Source organism: Mobula hypostoma, chromosome 1 (genome assembly GCF_963921235.1).
Source record: "Mobula hypostoma chromosome 1, sMobHyp1.1, whole genome shotgun sequence".
NCBI classification, from domain to species: Eukaryota; Metazoa; Chordata; class Chondrichthyes; order Myliobatiformes; family Myliobatidae; genus Mobula; species Mobula hypostoma.
The window spans coordinates 227231166-227250695 of NC_086097.1; the positions used below are offsets into that span (position 1 = coordinate 227231166).

Consider the following 19530-nt stretch of genomic DNA (forward strand, 5'->3'; position numbering starts at 1 on the left):
GGGAACAATATTCGCCTCCCTCCAATCCTCCGGTACCATTCCCGTGGACAACGAGGACATAAAAATCCTAGCCAGAGGCTTATTCTTCCCGAAACTGTAGGTTATATTCTGATCTGCGCCAAAGGCAGTCTATTATGTTGTTTACATTGGATTTTACTATTAGCCTGACCATTTACTAGGCCTCGGACACAATCCTTCTGGCTGCCACTTCAATGTGCAGATGGTAGGAATGGAGAAAAATCCTGGAACTTATTCACTGTCTGGTCTCATTACCTATAATCTCTGCCCATCCACCCTTACTTCTTAGAGAAGTACAGGGCCAGAGGTGACACTTGCATTGAAGCTGACGGGTGTCTCTTGAGATAGCATTGCCTATGAACAGCATGTAGGCCTTAAGATGTTGCAATGTGAGATTCTGCAATGGAATGCCTTGTGAATCTTTGACAGCCTGCTTTCTACCATAGGCTTTTAAAATTTATTTTAAATATGTTTGATCAACAGAAACATTTAAAATCTATTCATAATGTTTCATTTATTTGTTTAGCAATACAGCGCAGAGTAGTCCCTTCCAGCCCTTTGAGCCACGCTGCCCCCGCAACCCCACAATCCCGATTAACCCTAACCTAATAACAATTTACAATGACCCATTAACCTACCCAGTACGTCTTTTGATTATGGGAGGAAACTGGAGCACCCAAAGAAAACTCACACACTATACGGGGAGGATGTACAGAGATTCATTACAGAACAAATTTGTTTAGAAATAATAATAATTCAAAACTGATACAATAAATACCTACAAAATTAAAGCATTGAAATATAGTGAAACCAGTCAAGGAAATATTTGCGCTTACCTTTTCCATGACTTTGGTGACCTCATTCAAATGGGTAGGTTGCTGTTTGTACATCAGCCCTTCCTGCCATAAAGCTGAGCATGTGAAGTGCCTTTGTTGCCTTTCACTCTACATTTGTAGGAGTACAGGATGTGGTCATGAGTAGCTGATAGCTGCCAGTTTGATCTGTAGGATGTAAACATTATTAATGAGTTTTATGGCTAAATGTTATATGTATCTTAATGCCTTCCTGCTTCTTCAAAGGAGTGAAGCTCAAAGTTGGACTCACTAAAAAGAAGTAGATTATATATTATGGTTCAGCCAGCAGAATAGAGGGAATATGCACCCTGTTGAAGCCAGTGATGGAAACAAGGATGGAGAATTTTTATTAATGTACATCATTTGCATAGGATAAGTATTTATGTATTTCAAAGTCTTGAATTATGTTTTTCTGCACCCTTTTGTCTTCACTTAACTTCACCTGAACTTCCTGGATGAATTTTAGGATTGAACATAATGATTCAGACTCCTTAGGGGCATCAGGAACATCAATGAAATTATCAGTTTTATGGGAAGGGTGGAAGAAAGAAGGATGTGGGAGAGAGAAAGGATTGAAAGAAGGATATTATGAAGGGAAGGAGTATAATATTTAAACTCCATATCTCACAAAAATCATTTTTCCAACTGCTGAATAAGGCAGATTTTCGGATCACACAGAGGTTACTGCTACTGTAAATATTACAAAACAATGACATAAAATAAACAAGTAGCTGCAACAGATGAAATAATTTGCCTCCACCAGGGTCAATTAGGTTGCGAATCAGCAGCAGAGCAACTGATTCATGACAGGTTTTAGTAATCTTGATTATCTTCACAAGTTTATTTAGATGCGAAACCAGGGGCAGGATAGGATCCACCTCAAAGATTTTTTGGCTTTTAGTAGTCTGTCCATACTTAATCCTTTTGGCAGATTAGATTCTATCTTCTGAGAGGTTGGAAAAATGCTCCCAATCCATTGGTATCTGAATTATTCTATCCGATTACTGAACTCATCATTAACAGCATGTATTGAACATGAATTCTTCCCCATTTTTGTCCTCTTCTGAAGATCTAAGAAGAAACTAGGGTGCTGGGGGAAACCCAAACAATCAACTGAAAAAGAAAAGTAAAAATTTTTAAAAAATTTGGAAATATTCAGCAGTTTGTGCAAAAACCTGCTTAGAAGAAAAATAGACTTAACTTTTTAGATCAATGCAAGTTTTTTCTCCTTGATGGTCCTTTTACCAGTTCCAAGAATGTTATCAACTTAAGTTGGATGCTAGCAAGATGGCGCCAGTAACCAACACAACTAACGGCGACATTCTGCATACAGTTCATGAAGCTACTATTTCTTCTCCTCTACCCCTAAACATACTTCTACCTACTACTCTGTGGGTGATTAGAGCCTGTGATTTACATTTTGATAATGTGTTTCTGGTCCGACTAAGGAATCTGATGCTTTTGCTGTCTCTGAGGGAATGCAGTGTGGTTGAGAGCGAAGTTCAGAATAGAGTGTGCAACCTGATGGTGGAGTGCGAGCCCACGATTGACTCCATTACCTGACAATCTCGCCGATTAAGGCATTGAGCAAGATTGAAATCAATGAGGACAAAAGCAGAAGGGGAGAGGATGTTCAGTGGCATCTACCTGTGTTTGACCAGTTTCTGTCTCTTTCTCACCAGCAGCTGCCTGAGCAAGGTTCTGGAATCTTGAGTCCTGGGCAAGGTCTGATCGGCATGGTTTGTGAATTGGTCTCATTTTTAGAGGACTATGCATTTTATGTTGCATGTGGTTCTATTGTTATTTTGCACAAATTTGAGCAGGGCACTTTGACACAGACTGGATCTGCGGCCTCCAGTCAAGCGTGACATAGCGCTAAATTGAACTGAACTAAACTACACTGAATATTTCTAGACTGTTTCAAGGACTCTGTGGTTTAATGTTTAATCTTCTGTGCATTATTTGCCATTCTTCTGCTGTTTTGCGTGACTTGTTCTTTTTTTTGCGTGTTGGGTGTTTGATGTTTTCTTTGAATGGATTCCACGGTGTTTCTTTGTTTTGTAACTGTCTGCAGGAAGATGAATCTAAGGGTTGTATACTATGTACATGTTTAGATAATAAATCTACTTTTAACCTGGGACATTAAGTATTTAAATCTCTCTTCACAGATGCTACCTGACTGGCTGAGTATTTCTAGGACTATTTATATATGACTTGAGGTAGCCATCTTTAAAGAAATTTCCCACCTTGAATGTGAACTTTGTTGTTAGTTAACTGACAGTTCTTTGACATTTGAAGAGCTTTCTATGTAATCGTACATAAGCTATCTTTACTGGTTAACTGCAGTTTTTATCCTTTGTGACTTCACAAGAAATGCAGCTTGTCTGAAAGCATCTAATCATAAATATGCATGTCATAAGTAAGAGTTCAGCTCACTTTAATATTCATTCCATTGTTACAGAAACAGGAGCACTTTAACTGACACTTTACAAGGTTTTATTTTCATATTCTGGCATATTACCATCTGAAGACATGGAAGGTGCTTCTACTTCGTCAAGCAAATCTAATTGCTTATTAATAGAGATGTAAAGCAGCAAACAGGTGCACACTCTTCATCATAGAATCTGAACTTTGACAACTCTTCCTGATTTATTACATAACACGATCCTGCTGCTGAAGAGACAGGCTGCTGTAGCATTTTAAGAGTAACTGGATGGCTGCTTGTGATTGAATTAGGAAACAAATTCTTCCACAACATTAACAGAATACTTATCACTAGGTTGGATATGTGAAGCTGCAACAACAATTATGGGACCAAATAGGAGTTGACCATTTAGCTCTTGAACCTGTTTTGTCAATCAGATGGATAATTCATGACAGAACTTCAAATGCATGCTCTCTCTTGTATCTTCTCATAACGGTAATAGAATCTAGCAGCATTAGTCGCTGTTTGCAGAAGGGGTTCCAAAATCCATCTTTTCCAAGAAAAGGTGGTTACTGACCACCTTTCAGGAACGTTTTAGGAACAGACTTCCCCTCTGCCATCAGATTACTGAACGGTCCATGAACTCTACTTCACTATTACTCTTTTGCATTATTTCTTTAGTTTTGCTTTTTATTGTAACTTACAGTGGTGTTTCTTTTTGTCTTCCGTTGTTCTGCTGCTACAAAACACATGAAATTTCAGAATATATATCAGTGATAGTAAACCTGATTCTGATTCTAAATTGGAGGCTGGCACTGTCCTGGACTCAACAACCAATGGAAACAATTTAACCTATACACTATATCCCTTAGCATCAAACGAACTCTTAAACTTCTAACTTTTAGTCAATCCAACCCTAACGTGTTACCTTCCTTCTGAACTTACGCTGAGAGCCCAGATGTCATGCTGGTAAACCAGTGCTACTGTTCTAAACTGTGTCTATCTAGAACTTTGTATGGCAATCATGCAACTTTTTCTGATTATTTTCCCTGTTAATCATTCTTGAACTCTTCTTGCCTAAAGAGAAGATACCCCTTTATTGAAATGCCTTCGAGGAGTTGACCATCCTAATTCCAGAAGCTAACCTGAAAAGTGGAACATGGTGTTTATAAACTTTCATTAAAATAAGGATAATTTAGATACTGTATACTGTGTGTATTTGTGCTGGATTATACCATTGACTGCTGTATTTCCCCAAGATGGTTGTCATGTGCAATATTATTCCATCTGTGCCTTTTTGACTTGATTACTCCTGATTTTAAGCAATTTTCAAATTCTTACTGAAGATAATTTATAAACATTTCTTAAAAATGTTTTTTGACAACAGTCATCATTAACTCCATTCAGGTCCAAAGAATGCACTTTATTCTTAGCTACTCTCTTTCTGGCACTATCCAAGTGTAGCATGACTAGTGTCTTATAAATCTTCAGTGTTATCTCCTTGCTGTTATATCCTGTTTCCCTTGAAATAAATGCCAACATTGCATTTTCCTTCTTTACCACAGACTCAACCTGTGAACTAACCTTCTGGGAGTCTTTCACAAGGACTCGAAGATCCCTCTGCACCTCTGATGTTTGAATTTTCTCCCCATTTAGATAATAATCTACATTATTGTTCCTTTTACTAAAAAGCATTATCATATATTTCCCAACACTGTATTCCATCTGCCACATTTTTGCCTGTTCTTCCAATTTGTCTAAGTCCTGCTCCAATTGCATTGCTTCCTCAGCACCACCTTTACCTCCACATGTCTTCATATCATCAGCAAACTTTGCCACAAAGCCATCAATTCCACTATCTAAATCATTGACAAACAATGATTCCACTATCTAAATCATTGACAAACAATGTGAAAAGTAGTGGGCTCAATACTGACCTCTGAGGAACACCACTAGTGACTGGCATCCAACAAGAAAAGGCCCCCTTTATTCCCATTTGCTGCCTTCTACCTGTTAGCCATTCCTCTATCGATACCAGTATATTTCCTGTAACAACAAAGGATTTTATCTTGTTAAGCAGCCTCATGTGAGGCACCTTAATCAAGTGCCTTCTGAAAATCCAAGTAAGTGACATCTGCTGCTACTCCTTTGTACAACCTGCTCGTTACTTCCTCGAAGAATTCTAACAGATTTGTCAGGCAAGATTTCCTTTCACAGTAAGCATGCTGACTTTGACTTATTTTATCATAAGTCTGCAAGTACCCTGAAACCTCATCCTTAATAATGGACTCCAACACTTTCCTATTCACTGAAGTTAGGCTAACTTGCCTATAATTTCCTCTCTTTTGTCTTCCTCTCCTCTTAAAGAGTGGAGTGACATTTGCAATTTTCCAGTCCTCCAGGACCATGCCAGAATCAAGTGACCCTTGGAAGAACATGACCAATGCATCCGTTATCTCTTCAGCAACTTCTTTCAGGACTCTGGGATGTAGTCCATCTAGTCCAGGTGACTTATCCACCTTAAGACCTTTCAGTCTGCCTAGCTCTTTTTATTGTTCTCTTATGTGTCCTTCTACACATGTGCATAAAGTATGTGCATCTGATCCAAACTCAAGACATTACTACACAGTAACTGTAGTCAAATGCATCTGGCACTGTTACAAAGGGAGGATCCCATAACTGTTGTCAGGCTATGACAGTATTCTGCTAATGGTTGCACATAGCTGGGCACTGTGGAAATTACCTGACTTGGGATTCAATAAAAAGTCAGGATTGATGTAAGGCACATACAAAGCAGTGCTTGTGTGGTCAACACCACCCTGAACTATGGGAAAACTGCAATCTGAGCAAAACTTTGTGCTCACTCTTTCTGCAAATCTGTGGCAAGAGGAAATTAGTTGAAATAACCTCCCTTTACACAGATGGCATCACACTGTTGCATCAGGCTGACTACAAGTTTTTTCTTACAGTGATCATTGAAAAAAAACAAATACTTAAATTAAAAGCTGGACTTGTTTTGATAAGCAATGGTTACGAGGCCCTTTGAGATTTGGCATTGTTAGGTTTTACTAACACTTCAGTAACAAACTAAAGGGGCCTCCTGAATTTCTCCTGTTTTGAAGTTTGATTAAGAAAATTTATCCCTAAACATCCTGTATAAATATCAGATCATGCTTGGGAACTTCCAGTAGGTTGTAGTCAAGCTTAGTGAGAAGGCTTTTTCTGTGTCATCATGTCTGGAAGGAACTAATTTTGGTAAAGCCTTTAAACCTCCATAACCATTTTTTATCATTCCACTCCCTGTAGACTAAAGAAACTTTACAAATATAGGTAAGATCCAAAAATGTGTAGAACACAGTAATCCATGTACTAACGTGTACCTGGCTCATGGTGCGGTGGCAGAGTCAGTGTAAGCTTAACGTCCTTCATGCTGTTGAAGACTTGATAAACTGTGAGGGGTTAAAAGAGGCCATTGGCCAGAGCATGCTGTTTGAAAATATCAATGCTGGTGTCAAATCAATGTTGCACACTGATTGACATTATAAACGACTTGCTCTCCATGCTGGCTGTGTGCACACAATTTCTTTTACCAAAATGGCATCCACTACAGTCCCCATCAGAGAAATTGCAAAGGTTTCTCAGCTTGAAATGTGGTTGACTCGTTGTGACAGGCATGTTGTTGATGTGAGCTATAGCATTTGTACTGTGAAGTGTAGGAAGGACAGAACTCTTTATCAAGTAATTGATGCAGCATTGATTCCACTTTGGAAGCCAGAGAACAGAGGATCAGGTCCTGCCCTGCACCACCACACTGGCACTTCGTATTCTCCATCCTTATCTTTTTACCTCCATTTAATCATAGCTCCCATTAGCCTTGCTATAATCTATACATGGGTTAGAATCATTTGAGGCTCTTCAAAAGTATTTTGATATTTTTGTGCCATTGTTTTGTAATATTTCCCCTTAAACATTCTCATCAGTATAAATTTGAATCCTGCGCAATTTTACTTTCATTACACTAATATACTGTACACCTCAGATCAATCTTGGTACTGTAACTGGTGCTGGTTATAAGATATACTGGAGAACTGAATGCTATTTGCAATTGACCTTTCAGAAAGTATTTCTTAACTGGTTGGAAGTGACTGGAAGTGAGTGTTGGCCCTATTCTATTTTTTAAATTAGAAGAACAGTAAAAAATAATCTATGTCATTATATATTGAGCCACCAAAGAAGAAACTTACTTGACAGTACAATGACGCAGAGCTGTAATGTGTCAGCAGAACATTCCAGAAAATTGTACAAGGTTTGTATTCTGTCTGTGAACTAAATATATTTCATTTGAAAAAGGATAGCTATATTTGCTGTCAATAATGTATTATGGATGACTGTAACTCTGAGTTCTTCGAATATATTCATGCTGAAAATTGTAATAGTTGTTAGAATTCAAGAACATAATGAATATGATTTGAAATAATGGCTGCAACGTTCAATTTTGATCTTAGTTCCTCCACAGAGAAAAATTCATGCAGAAGTTAAAAGAAGAAACTGTAGAGTTGACAGACCAAATAAAAAAGCAGTCCCAGGATATCAGTGCACTCAGTGCTGAGAAGCAGAAAATAGAACTGGAGATGACAGTAATTACTGAGAAGTATAGAACTGCTCAACAAGAGGTATATTAGACTTGTCAATAAAAAATATAAATTGTGCTGTCACTCTCTCCATATTTTTATTAATATTTGGGTAGAGTGAATTTCCTACACTGAAATTAACTAAGTTAAGATTGTTGTGTTGTTATTAAAATGTAATAGATTTTAAGTAGCTGTTAACGAAATGAGGTTAAAACGGTCATAATTAATTCTACATTGTTCTCCCAATATTACAAAAAGAACAGAATGCTAGAAGAACTCAGTGGGTCAAACAACAGTTATGGAGGCAAAAAGTGTAAGATGGGACCTTGCGAAAGGACTGAGAGGGAACAGGCAGGATTGGAGGATGGGATAAAGGCTGGAGAGAGATAGATGGAACCAATTAGTTAAGTCAAGTCGAGTCAAGTCAAGTTTATTGTCATTTCAACCATAAGCTGCTGGTACAGTACACAGTAAAAATGAAACAAAGTTCCTCTAGGACCCTGGTGCTACACGAAACAACACAAGACTACACTAGACTATGTGAGACAGCACAAGGCTACACTAGACTATGTAAAACAACATAAAAACTGCACTAGACTACAGACCTGCACAGGATTACATAAAGTGCACAAAACAGTGCAGGGCAGTACAATAATTAATAAACAAGACAATTGGCACAGTAGAGGACAAATTACAATATAATAATAAATGATGTAGATGTCAGTGTAGACTCTGAGTATTGAGGAGTCTGATGGCTTGGGGAAGAAAGTGTTGCACAGTCTGGTCGATTATGGGTAGATGGAACAAAGTAGGGGGAAGGGGCTGGAGGGATGAACAAGGGAGAAGAAATAAATATGCATTTTTATATAAAGATATATGCATACAGTTTATTTATGAAAACCCCTCACATATTTCCCCATTTTCCCATATGTCTGCTCTGAGAACCCTCTCCTTCATCCTGAAACCTGTCAAAAATGATAGAGTTCCCTTGGTTCTCACCTTTCACTCTGTCAGGCTCTGCATCAAACATATTCTCCTCTGCCATTTCTGCCAGCATCAATATGATCCCACTGCCAGTTATATCTCCCCGTCACCCCTATTTTCCACTGGCATCACTGTCTTTGTGAATTAATGGTCTGATCATACTTGCCCCTTTCCAGCCCTTCCTGTCCCTGTAACTGAAGGAGTTGTAACAGCTGTCCCTATATCTCCCTCCTCATCACCATCCAGGGATCTACAGAGTTGCTCATCCAGTTGCTACAGAGAGGCCAAGTGCAAATTGCTTCGTATGATACCTTGTATTCCACTTGGATTGCTATGGTATGAACATTGTATTTTCTAATTTCAAGTAACCCACACTCGCTGTTCTTTCCTCGCACGTACTTACACATCCACCTAGTTTGTTTCTCCCTTTGTTCATCCCTTCTGTCCACCTTCCATCACTTCCTCTTCCAGTTCCACTTATCACCTGTCTCTCCTCCAATCCCCAACATGGTTCTATCTGTCCAATATCCTCTTCCCACCTACATTCTTTCATACTCCTCTTTGTATTGTTCCTTCTCTGTTCTGTTCTAGGTTCTCAATGTGAAACATTAATTTCCACCTTTTGCCTCCACAGATGCTCCTGAGTTCTTCATGTCTAATTATTTTTTATGGCAGAATCCAGCATTCACCATATTCTTTGCATTCATGTCAACATTACAATTCAGCTATTGTTTCTATGATCAGTTTTCATGGTTTTTGGCAGATCGTGCTTGTTCAGGACATAGCGCAATTCTTGGCAATTTATTTAAAGCACATCACTGGTGTTTCAAAGAGCAAGAGATAATCAGTTCTAGTTAGATGTATTTTTTGTAAGCATAACATTTTAAAATCAAAGTTAAAATGGTAAATGGGGAAATTTTGTTCAGATTCATTATTACTTCCATTCATACTTGACAACCTTTGGGAAAATATGCAGAAGAATTCAGTTTAACAAACAAGACTTGTTACATGTAGCGGATGCTAAATACCAAATATAGAATTTAGGCATAGAACAGTATAACACAATTCAATACACAAGAAGAAATTTAAACAACAGTGGAATTAATTTTACAATGTACTATACTCATGACCTTTGTAGTGCCCATTTCTAATTATTTTCTACTTTCTGTTGTGGGCACTAATATATTTTGTGGATTAGTGCTTATTGTTGCACTTTTTAATATGCTAAACAAAGTAATGGAAATCGGCATGAGTTTTCTGCTGAATTTGACTGAATCTCTCTCCTGAATTCTGGTGGTCAATGATGTCAATAATTATTTAATAATCCTCATTGCATAACTTCAGATGGAATTATTCAGTTTATAAGCACCTGCATATTCACATTTGTGCTGTGTTATTTGAAATCCAGGTCAGCAAACAAGATGAGATTATTCTAAAACTAAAGACCGATTTGAAAACTGCAAGAGAAAAATATGGGGGAGCACAAAAAGATGTATGTATTCGCTGAGATTTTGATCTAGTTTTACAAATACTGATTGCTTTTCAACTGTTTAATTTCCTCATAAATTATTATCCTATTTTTACCTTAATTATGCCCCCTTACTCTGTGGTGTTATTATACTTTCTGCAATGCAGTGTAAGATACAGTAAGGTAAGATTTATTTGTCACATGTACATCAAAAAATTGAAACATACAGTGAAATGCATTATTCGCATCAACGAGCTACACAATCCATGTCTGTGCTGGGGGCAGCCTCTGTCAGGCTTGCACATGCAAGCTCCTCCCAGTCTCTACCCTGCTAACAGGAGTCTCCTGCCACTCGTTTACAACTCATTACCTGCAGCCTATTTAAATCGCGCCCTCATCAACAATCCTTGTTCACTGATGTGAACCAGCTAGCCTCAAACAGTTTCTCCTAGCCTTCACTTACCGTGTTGCCTTGTCATGATAAGTATCTGTTCTTGCATGTTTTGTGACCCCTTGTGGCTTGTTATTTTGTTGTTTATTATTGAAGTTATTGTTCACCACTAAATTATCTCCACTGCTCTGAGTTTGGAATAAGTCTCCTCTACGTTTCCCGACAGCCTGCAAGTGTCACCGTGCCTCCGGTGTGAAGATAGAATGCCCACAATATACTCATCTTATTCTCTTGATCTTTAGCATGCGGGAGAAAACCAGAGCACTCAGAGGAAATTCTCACAGTCACGGAGAGAATGTACAAATTCTTCACAGACAGCAGCAAGAATTGATCCCTCTTTGCTGTTGCTGTAAAGCATTAAGCTAACCAATATAATTTTGTTCTGTTACTCCATTTTCACGTGTATATAAAGACATTCCACAACCATTCTGAAACCTTTTGGTTTATCGGTTAGTGTAAGCTTTGTCTCACATAATAACCTTTACACAAAAGCCAAGAGACTTTGAATTCAAGATCCTTATTTACTTGTTACATACACCTGTTAGGGTGCATTCTCCAGATACCTTATAAGGTAACCATAGCCTTCAGCCAGGAGCAGATGTCATCAGGTGGTTCCCAACCTTCACAGAGTGTTTCGACCCTTAACCACGACACTCTCCAGTTGGTGGGCCGGCAGTGGTGGCCAAATCACTGCCCATCTGCTCCTGGCTTCCAGTTTCCCTCCTCTCACCTACTCCAATTCCAACAAGAGGCTCACTCTGCCTCTTCCCCCATCCTACGAGCTGCTTGTTTTTTGCTCCTTTCGTCCAGGCCCAGATCTGACAACAACCGCCATGCTGATTTGGCTGGGAAACCTCTACAGCCGATCTCCACAGGGAACAACCATGCCTGCCATCCCTTGTCTTTACACTCGTGCACTAAGGGCTGGTACTTCAAAGTTTTCTCTCATGGGCCTCTTCCCATCCCTCCTCCCATGGCACAGTCAGCTCAACCAGAATTATTTTTCTGTCTTCAGTTGACCACAGTACAATATCCAGGCGTAGGGTTGTGTGCACCACATCCAGGAACTGTAACCTCTTTCCCACATCGACCCTCATCTCCCAGGACCTGGCCGTTAGCAGCAGATTGGGCTTTGGTTGTTTGGTTACGAAAGGCCTGGCTCCCTCTTTGATGAAGGTGTTGGCCTTCCTCAAATCTGTGCCAGCCATCCTCTTCTTGCATCTCTCTCACTCTAGTGTGTCAGCAAGAGCCAGAAGCACCTTATCATGGCACCACCTATACCGTCCTTGAGTTAGAGCTTTTTTACACCTGGACAGTATATGAGCCAGTGTCCCCTTTTGACCACAGAGCTTACAGTTTGGGTCCTCTCTCATCCCCCATGTGTACAGATGTAATGGTGAAGGAAGGGTGTCATACACGGATCGCAAGAGGAAGGAAATACAGAAGGGCTCCAGTCTCCATAACTCTGCCCATGAGATCTTGCGCTTGGGCAGATCCCATTTTGTCCAGGCACCCTGGGACCCTTGTTTCACTGCCTTTGACATCTGCTTCTTTTCCTCATTAAAATCTCTCAAGCTTAATAAGGCTCTGCATTTTGCCACCTTGAATTCCTCCACAACAGATGACAGGGGAAACTGCAGTTGCCCAGATCGAATACAGAGGCCCACTGAAGAGAAGCTTGGGGGACGTAAGCCCCAAAAAATTGACATGAGCAAATCCATTGATTCGGGGAAGAGGCCGAATTATCTAGGGTGCTGCTTTGAGATTCAGATATTAAATAGATTTCCTTTAAGACTTTTAAGATTGACAGAAAAAATCCCGTAGCACTACTCTGAAGAAAATAGAACAAGTGAGATATCTTAGAATCCCTGGTCAAAACCTATCCATCACTCCACATTCATTTAAAAAAACATAATTTGTTTATTATCATATTAGTACGTGTGGGAGCTTATTATATATAAACTACCTGCTTTGTTTCCTATGTTACATGATTGTCTACAAATCTTTTAAAAAAGTATCTTTGCTTATTAATTACTTTAGAGCATTTTGAAAAGCCTATGAAAAGACATACTACAGAAGTGCAAGTCTTTCATTGTCAATAGAAATATCTCTATTTACAGAATGAAAAAAAACAAAAATTATCTTCAACTGTTTGCGGCTTGACTTCTCCCAACTTCTGGCTGTGGCTGAATACCATGGTTCTCTCCAACCTCACCTCCCCTCAACCCTGTAGTGCTACTTTCACTCCTTCGATGTGTTTCCAACCTTTTGCTCAGAGCACATACGTAAATATGTTGCCACTTCCTGGCTTCAGCCATGCGTCATCACACATTCACAACCCCTGGAGCATTTTGCTTCATTAATCCAAACTTGTCTGCCCAGTTAAGTTAGAGTCCAATTTATGCTGGCACATGATTGCATGAAAGCCCTGACACTAACCTACTGGTCTACCAGCTAACATTGGTATCAAACAATTAAGCATCATAACACCAATACTTCTCAATGTTTTTGCCAAAACGTTGCAGCTCATCTCACCTCTTACAAACTTCCTTTGGAGTGAAGTTGTAATTCAGAGCCAATAGGAAACTGTTCAACATCAAACAGTACAATAAACCCTGCAGCCCACAGTGTTGTGCCTAACCAAATAAATTTGTAATAAAATGGGCTACTAACCTAATCCCCTATGGCTGCACAATATCCATATCCTTCCATTTTCCTCACATTCACGTGCCTATCTAAACGTCTCTTAAAAGTCTCTAATGTATCTACTTTTACCACCACTTCAGCCAGTGCATTCCAGTTACCCACCACTCTCTATGTGACTTGCCCCTCACATATCCTTTGAAATTACCCATTCTTACCTTAACTGCATGATCTCTGGTATTAGGCATATCCACCCTGGGATAAAAGAAACTGTCTGCCTACTCTATCTATGCCTCTTGTAATCTTATAAACCTCTATCAGATCTCTCCCCAGCCTCTGTTGCTCCAGAGAAAACAACCCAAGTTTGTCCTTTAATCCACGCAATATCATGGTAAATCTCTTCTGCATCCTCTCCAAACCTCACCATCCTTCCTATAATTCGGCAACCAGAACTGTGTGCAGTACTCCAGATGCAGCCTAGCTAAAGTTTTATAAAGCTGCCATATAACTCATGATTTTTGAATTCATTGCCTTAACTAATAAAGGCAGTGCCATATTAGTGTCATATGCCTCCTTAACCACCCTATAAACTTGTGTGGCCACTTTCAGGGATCTATGATCTTGTCCCCAAGATCCCTCAGCTCATCAACACTGTTAAGTACCTTTGTCCTTAACATTGTACTTTCTCTTTACATTTGACCTATCATGGTGCAACACTTCATATCTGGCCAGTTTAAACTCCATCTGCTATTTCTCCACCCGTATCTGTAATGGATCTATATCCCGCTGTATCCTTTGACAGTTACCTATCTTATCCACAACACCACCAATCTTCATAACAGCTGCAAACTTTCTAACCTACCTTTTCATCCTGGTGATTTGTATACAGCACAAACAGCAGATCCCTGTAGAACACCATTAATCACAGTCCCTTCGACCACCACCCTAGTCTTCTTTAGCAAGCCTCTTCTGAATCCAGATAGCCAATTCACCATGGATCCTATGCATCCTAATCTTCTGGATGAGCCTCACGTGTGGAATTTTGTCAAATGCCTTGCTAACATCCACGTAGACAGCATCCGCAGCTCCACCTTCATCAATTACCCATGTCACCTCATCAAAAAACTCAATCAAGTTAGTAAGATATGACCTGACCCACATAAAGCAACGCTGGCACTCCCTAATTAGGCCATGATTTTCCAAATGTTCATGAATCCTATCCCTAAGAATATTCTCCAGTAACTTCCCTACAACTGACATGGGACTCGCCAGTCTATGGTTCCCTGGTTCACTTCTTGAATAATGGAACAGCTTTATCTACTTGCCGGTCTTCTGGGACCACACCTGTGACTAGAAAGGACACAAAGATATTGGTCAAGGACCCAGCAGTCTCTTCACTTGCCTCTCACAATAACCTGGAGTCTGCCTCGTCAGGCTCTGAGGACTTGCCAGCTTAATACTCTTTAAGTGACCCAATACTACCTGCTGCTTTATCTCGAAATGGCCTGGAATAATAATACCCTCCACACAGATCTGCCTATAATCCACATCCTCCTTGGTAAATACTGATGTAAATTGCTCATTAAAAACCTCACCCAATCAGAATCAGAATCAGGTTTATTATCACTGGCATGTGATGTAAAATTTGTTAACTTAGCAGCAGCAGTTCAATGTAATACATGATGTGTTCCTTTGTCTTACCCTTCCTGAAGTCCACAGTCAGCTCTTTCATCTTACCGAGACGCACATGTTCCCCCTTCATCTTTGAGTGGTCCCACCCACTCCCTAGTTATCCTCTTGTTCCTGAAGTATGCATAGAATACCTTGGGATTCCCTTTAATCTTACTTACCAAGGACTTTTCATGGCACCTCCTGGCTTTCCTAATTCCCTTCTTGAACTTTTGTCTGGCTTCTGTATAATCCTGAAGGGCTCTGTTTGATTGAAGCTTCCTAAGCTTTACATCCTTTAACTTTCGTATATCCCAAGCTATGGTTACCACAGCGTCAGTAATTGTGCTCCAGTATGCAAACATTGCTTGTGTTTCCATACATTCTGAGGCCGTCTTATTCACTAAGGCATTTGAGAAGACCTACGACCCAACACCCTAAGTCCAATGCACTCTACCAACTGGCCCTCCAATGCACCACACAGAAATCCAATGATAAAGGTTCACAGTGTGACACTGGAAAATGTGGACCACTTCCAGTAATGAGGGAGTAATTTCTCATGATGAAAGTCTTTAGTTTCTTCAGTTTGCCAGTACAGCCTTTGGTCAATTGAGGGAATGGGTATTTGAAGTTTAGGATCTTAGACCCTATGTAACACTCGTGGTCTAGCAAACAACAGTGATCACTGTCTTCTACTGTATATGCTCCTGAGACATTGACTACCTAGATCATGCAACTTCAACAAATTCAAAATTATGATCCGCACTCCATAAATCTTCCAGATTAACCCGACCAATGTCAGATTCAGATTTATTTAATCACATTGCATTGAACCATATGATAAATAGATCTGTAACAGTGCCCCTTACCAGGCCAAATCACTAACCACACTTAGTTGGCTATATTAGACAGGCCATGCTGTTCACATGTCCAATACTAGAATCTCTAAGTGAATGTTTTCTTTTGTGCTCCCCACCATCTGTGGGAATCTCTGGCCCATGGCCATTCAAAGTGGAGAAGAAACAAACAGAACGGTATTGAGAACCCATATCTAAACATTGGTATTACTTTAGTATTGTCACATGTATCAAGGAACAGTGAAAACCCTTGTCTTGCATACTGTTACCATTACATTGTGCATTAAAGTAGAATCAAGTAAAACAGTAACAATGTAGAATAAATTGTCAAATCTCCCGAAAAAGTGCAGTGCAGGTAAGTGATAAAGTGCAACATCCTAACGAAGCAGCTTGTAAGGCCAAGAGTTCAATTTATTGTATAAGAGGTCTGTTCAAGAGTCTGAAAACAGTGGGATAAAACTTATCCTTGAGCCTGGTGGTACATGCTTTCAGGCATTTGTATTTTCTATTTAACTACTTCATGTTCTGCAAAACCAGAGTGGAAGCAATTTATTCTTTATTATGAGGGACTGCCAAAATGAAGGTCCCTAATTTGAGTTTATTAGATATCACTTATTGATTTAAAGCAATTTCTTAGTGTTCTCTGTTGGTTTCTACGGTTGACACATAAAAATTAGAAAATATGCATTAGTCTCAACTGGAGACTGTTAAACATTTAGGGGAATACTACTCCATAAACACTTTACTCAGGAGGAGGATAACACATGTATGGTAGTTCAGCCTTTAGTCAAAGTATGTGGAAGATGTTACTTAGAGTAGCAAATGTAAGTGTGAACCTCATGCAAAGATAGCTGGAGCACCTGGAGGAAACCCATGTGGTCATGGAAAGGACATACAAACTCCTTACAGACACCTCCGGGAATTGAATCTGGGTGCTTGATAATGTAAAGCATTGCGCAAACCACTACACTACTGTATTTAGGACATTAGTGCCACCACATCTGAAATGTACAGTATTGTTTTCTTTAAAAATATTAGTGTATTATAAACAGTTTGGGGAAGGTTACTGGACTAATTGAGGAATGGGTTGGTTGTCTTATGAGGAAATATTGAACAGGCTGGGTTTTACCCACTGAAATTAGAAAAGTGGGAAGAAATGAAGGAAGTATATAGAATGCTGGAGAGCCTTGATAAAATTTGGAGAAAAAAATATTGTAGAACATGCCAGAACTGAAGACTGCCTTTAAGTTGTCCATTTAAGACAGATTAGGCATTTTTTTCTCTCAGAGGAACGTGCATCTTTGGCACTCTTCCCCTCAAAATATTGATGGAATTGACTTTGAATATTATTAAGACAAAGTTGAAAAATTATTAATGAGCAAGGGAATTAAAAGTTCCCCTGTTGGGAATATATAGTTAAGATTACAATCAATTTAACCATGATCTTGTTAAAGCACAGTGGGTGATTTAGGGCCGAGTGGCCTAATCGTTTGGATATGACTTTTTATCTTTTATGACTTAATCCAGGACCTTGTGTGTTTGGTTTCATCTGAGTGAAATATGATTCAACTGTTTGTAATACGCCATTATCCAGTGAGCTACAAGGACCAGCATTTATGCTTTTAACTGTCCCTCCAAACATAAATTCACTACACATTTATTCCCAATGCTATTTTTGGGACTTCGTTCTGCACCGATCAGCTTTACACATAACCAAAGTGACCAACTCAAAATTAATTGATTAACTTTGATCCTTTAAAATGCTTTTGCCAGATATGAAAGGTGCTATATAAATGGATTTTCTTTTATTCTAACACTTGGTGCAATTGTCTTTTGAGCTTCACTGGATAGTTAATCAAGGGTACTTTTTGTTCATATATAACATTTTGCTTTTTTATATCACGCCGTTTGTAAGTTCAAGATCACAGTGTAATTTTGCATTTATAGAAGCTGAAGGACTTTCATGACATGCTCTATTCTATATTCTAAGCAACTTCTATAAAATTCAATCCATCCTTGAGCATTGTACAGAGGACAGGCAATGCTTAGCATTTAAAATAATAATAGCTACTGTCAGTTTCAAAAAAGAATTCCTATAAGGCATAAGAACCCAACAGAAAAGTGATTCGTCCATAGCTGACAAAGGAATTTGAAGATTAAATCCAAGGGAGAGGGTTAAAAAGTTGCCAGAAGTAGTTTAAGGATTGTGAGTGATTTAGAACTCACTACAGGAGGACCAAACAATTGGTAAATAAAGCCAACATGAGGCTAGACTGGGACAGAAGTAAGTGTAATGTAATAATTTCCATAAGTATGTAAAAATAAATAATAATGGATCATGTATAACACCCTTACAAACAGCACTGGAGTACCTCTGATTGGAAACAGAAATAACAAACAAGTGAAACAATTAATTTGCATCTGTCTTTGCCAATGAAGGCACCAAAATCTGCCTGAAATATCAAGGAATCAAGGGCAAGAATAAGGAACTGAAGGGAATAAGTAATTGTATAAAAATATAAACTGAGAAGTTGGTGCGGTCCGGAAACCACAATCCCAGAGATCTAATGGTCTACCCTGCAGAGTTCAGAAGGAGATTGTCATAAAGTTAGTGCATATTCTGGTTATCATTTTCCAAAATTCTGTATATTCTGGAGTTATTCCTGTGGATTGAATGGTATCAAATGTAACCCATTATTTAAGAAAGAAGAAGATAGTGAATAAAAAAGGGATTACAAACATGTAATAATGCTAAGGATGTAGTAACAAAATGAGTTGAAAAGATTACTATGACTGATCAGAGATGACATAGATTTATAAAAGGAAAATTATGTTTGAAGAATCTGTTGCAGTTCTTTAAGGATGTGATGAGCAGAAAAGAGAAGAGGAGAACCAATGTAAGAATTATATGTGGAATAGTCTTCTTGCTTGACTAGTGTAACCACAACTAAACTGAACAAGCTTGACATAATGCACTGCTTACTAGCCTGTTTAGTCGATACTGCGTCCATCATCCTAAAATTTCACTTCTTCCACTCTTAGCTCATTTCTGGTACATTTGTGGAACATTTGATGTGGTGTGTACATGGATGTAGCAAACATAAGCTCTTACAAGGCAGGCTAATTAGAAAATATCATTCCAGGGGATCCAAAGGAAAGTGGAGAGATGAATGTAAAATTATTTCTGTGCTAGGAAGCAAAAGTTAAAATCAGTAAGAGCTTGAGTAATTGTGTGACCCTTAAAAATTATTTATTTTTAAATAATGGGACTGTGCTCAGAGGTTCAAAAATTATTCAAAAATTGGCCATATGGATGATAATGAAGAAGAAATCTGAAGTTTTCAGCATGGTATCAATGGGCTGATCAAGTGGACAGAAAAGTGGGGTAGTATAGTGATTAGCGCAATGCTTTACCGTAGTACCAGCAACCTGGTACTGCCTGTAAGGAGTTTGTACATTCTTCCGTGACCTAGTGGGTTTTGTCTGGGTGCTCCAGTTTCCTCCCACAGTCTAAAGATGTACAGGTTCGTA

General features: G+C 39.0%; 1 protein-coding gene across 1 annotated transcript in view; it reads left to right on the forward strand.

The window, feature by feature from the left end:
- Window positions 1-19530, forward strand: part of LOC134349574 (paramyosin) — a 674039-nt gene that overhangs the window by 345019 nt on the left and 309490 nt on the right. The window contains exons 10-11 of the mRNA XM_063054149.1: window positions 7803-7970; window positions 10321-10404. Of these exons, the coding sequence (XP_062910219.1) occupies window positions 7803-7970; window positions 10321-10404 (252 nt within the window). The remainder of the gene's footprint in view (window positions 1-7802; window positions 7971-10320; window positions 10405-19530) is intronic.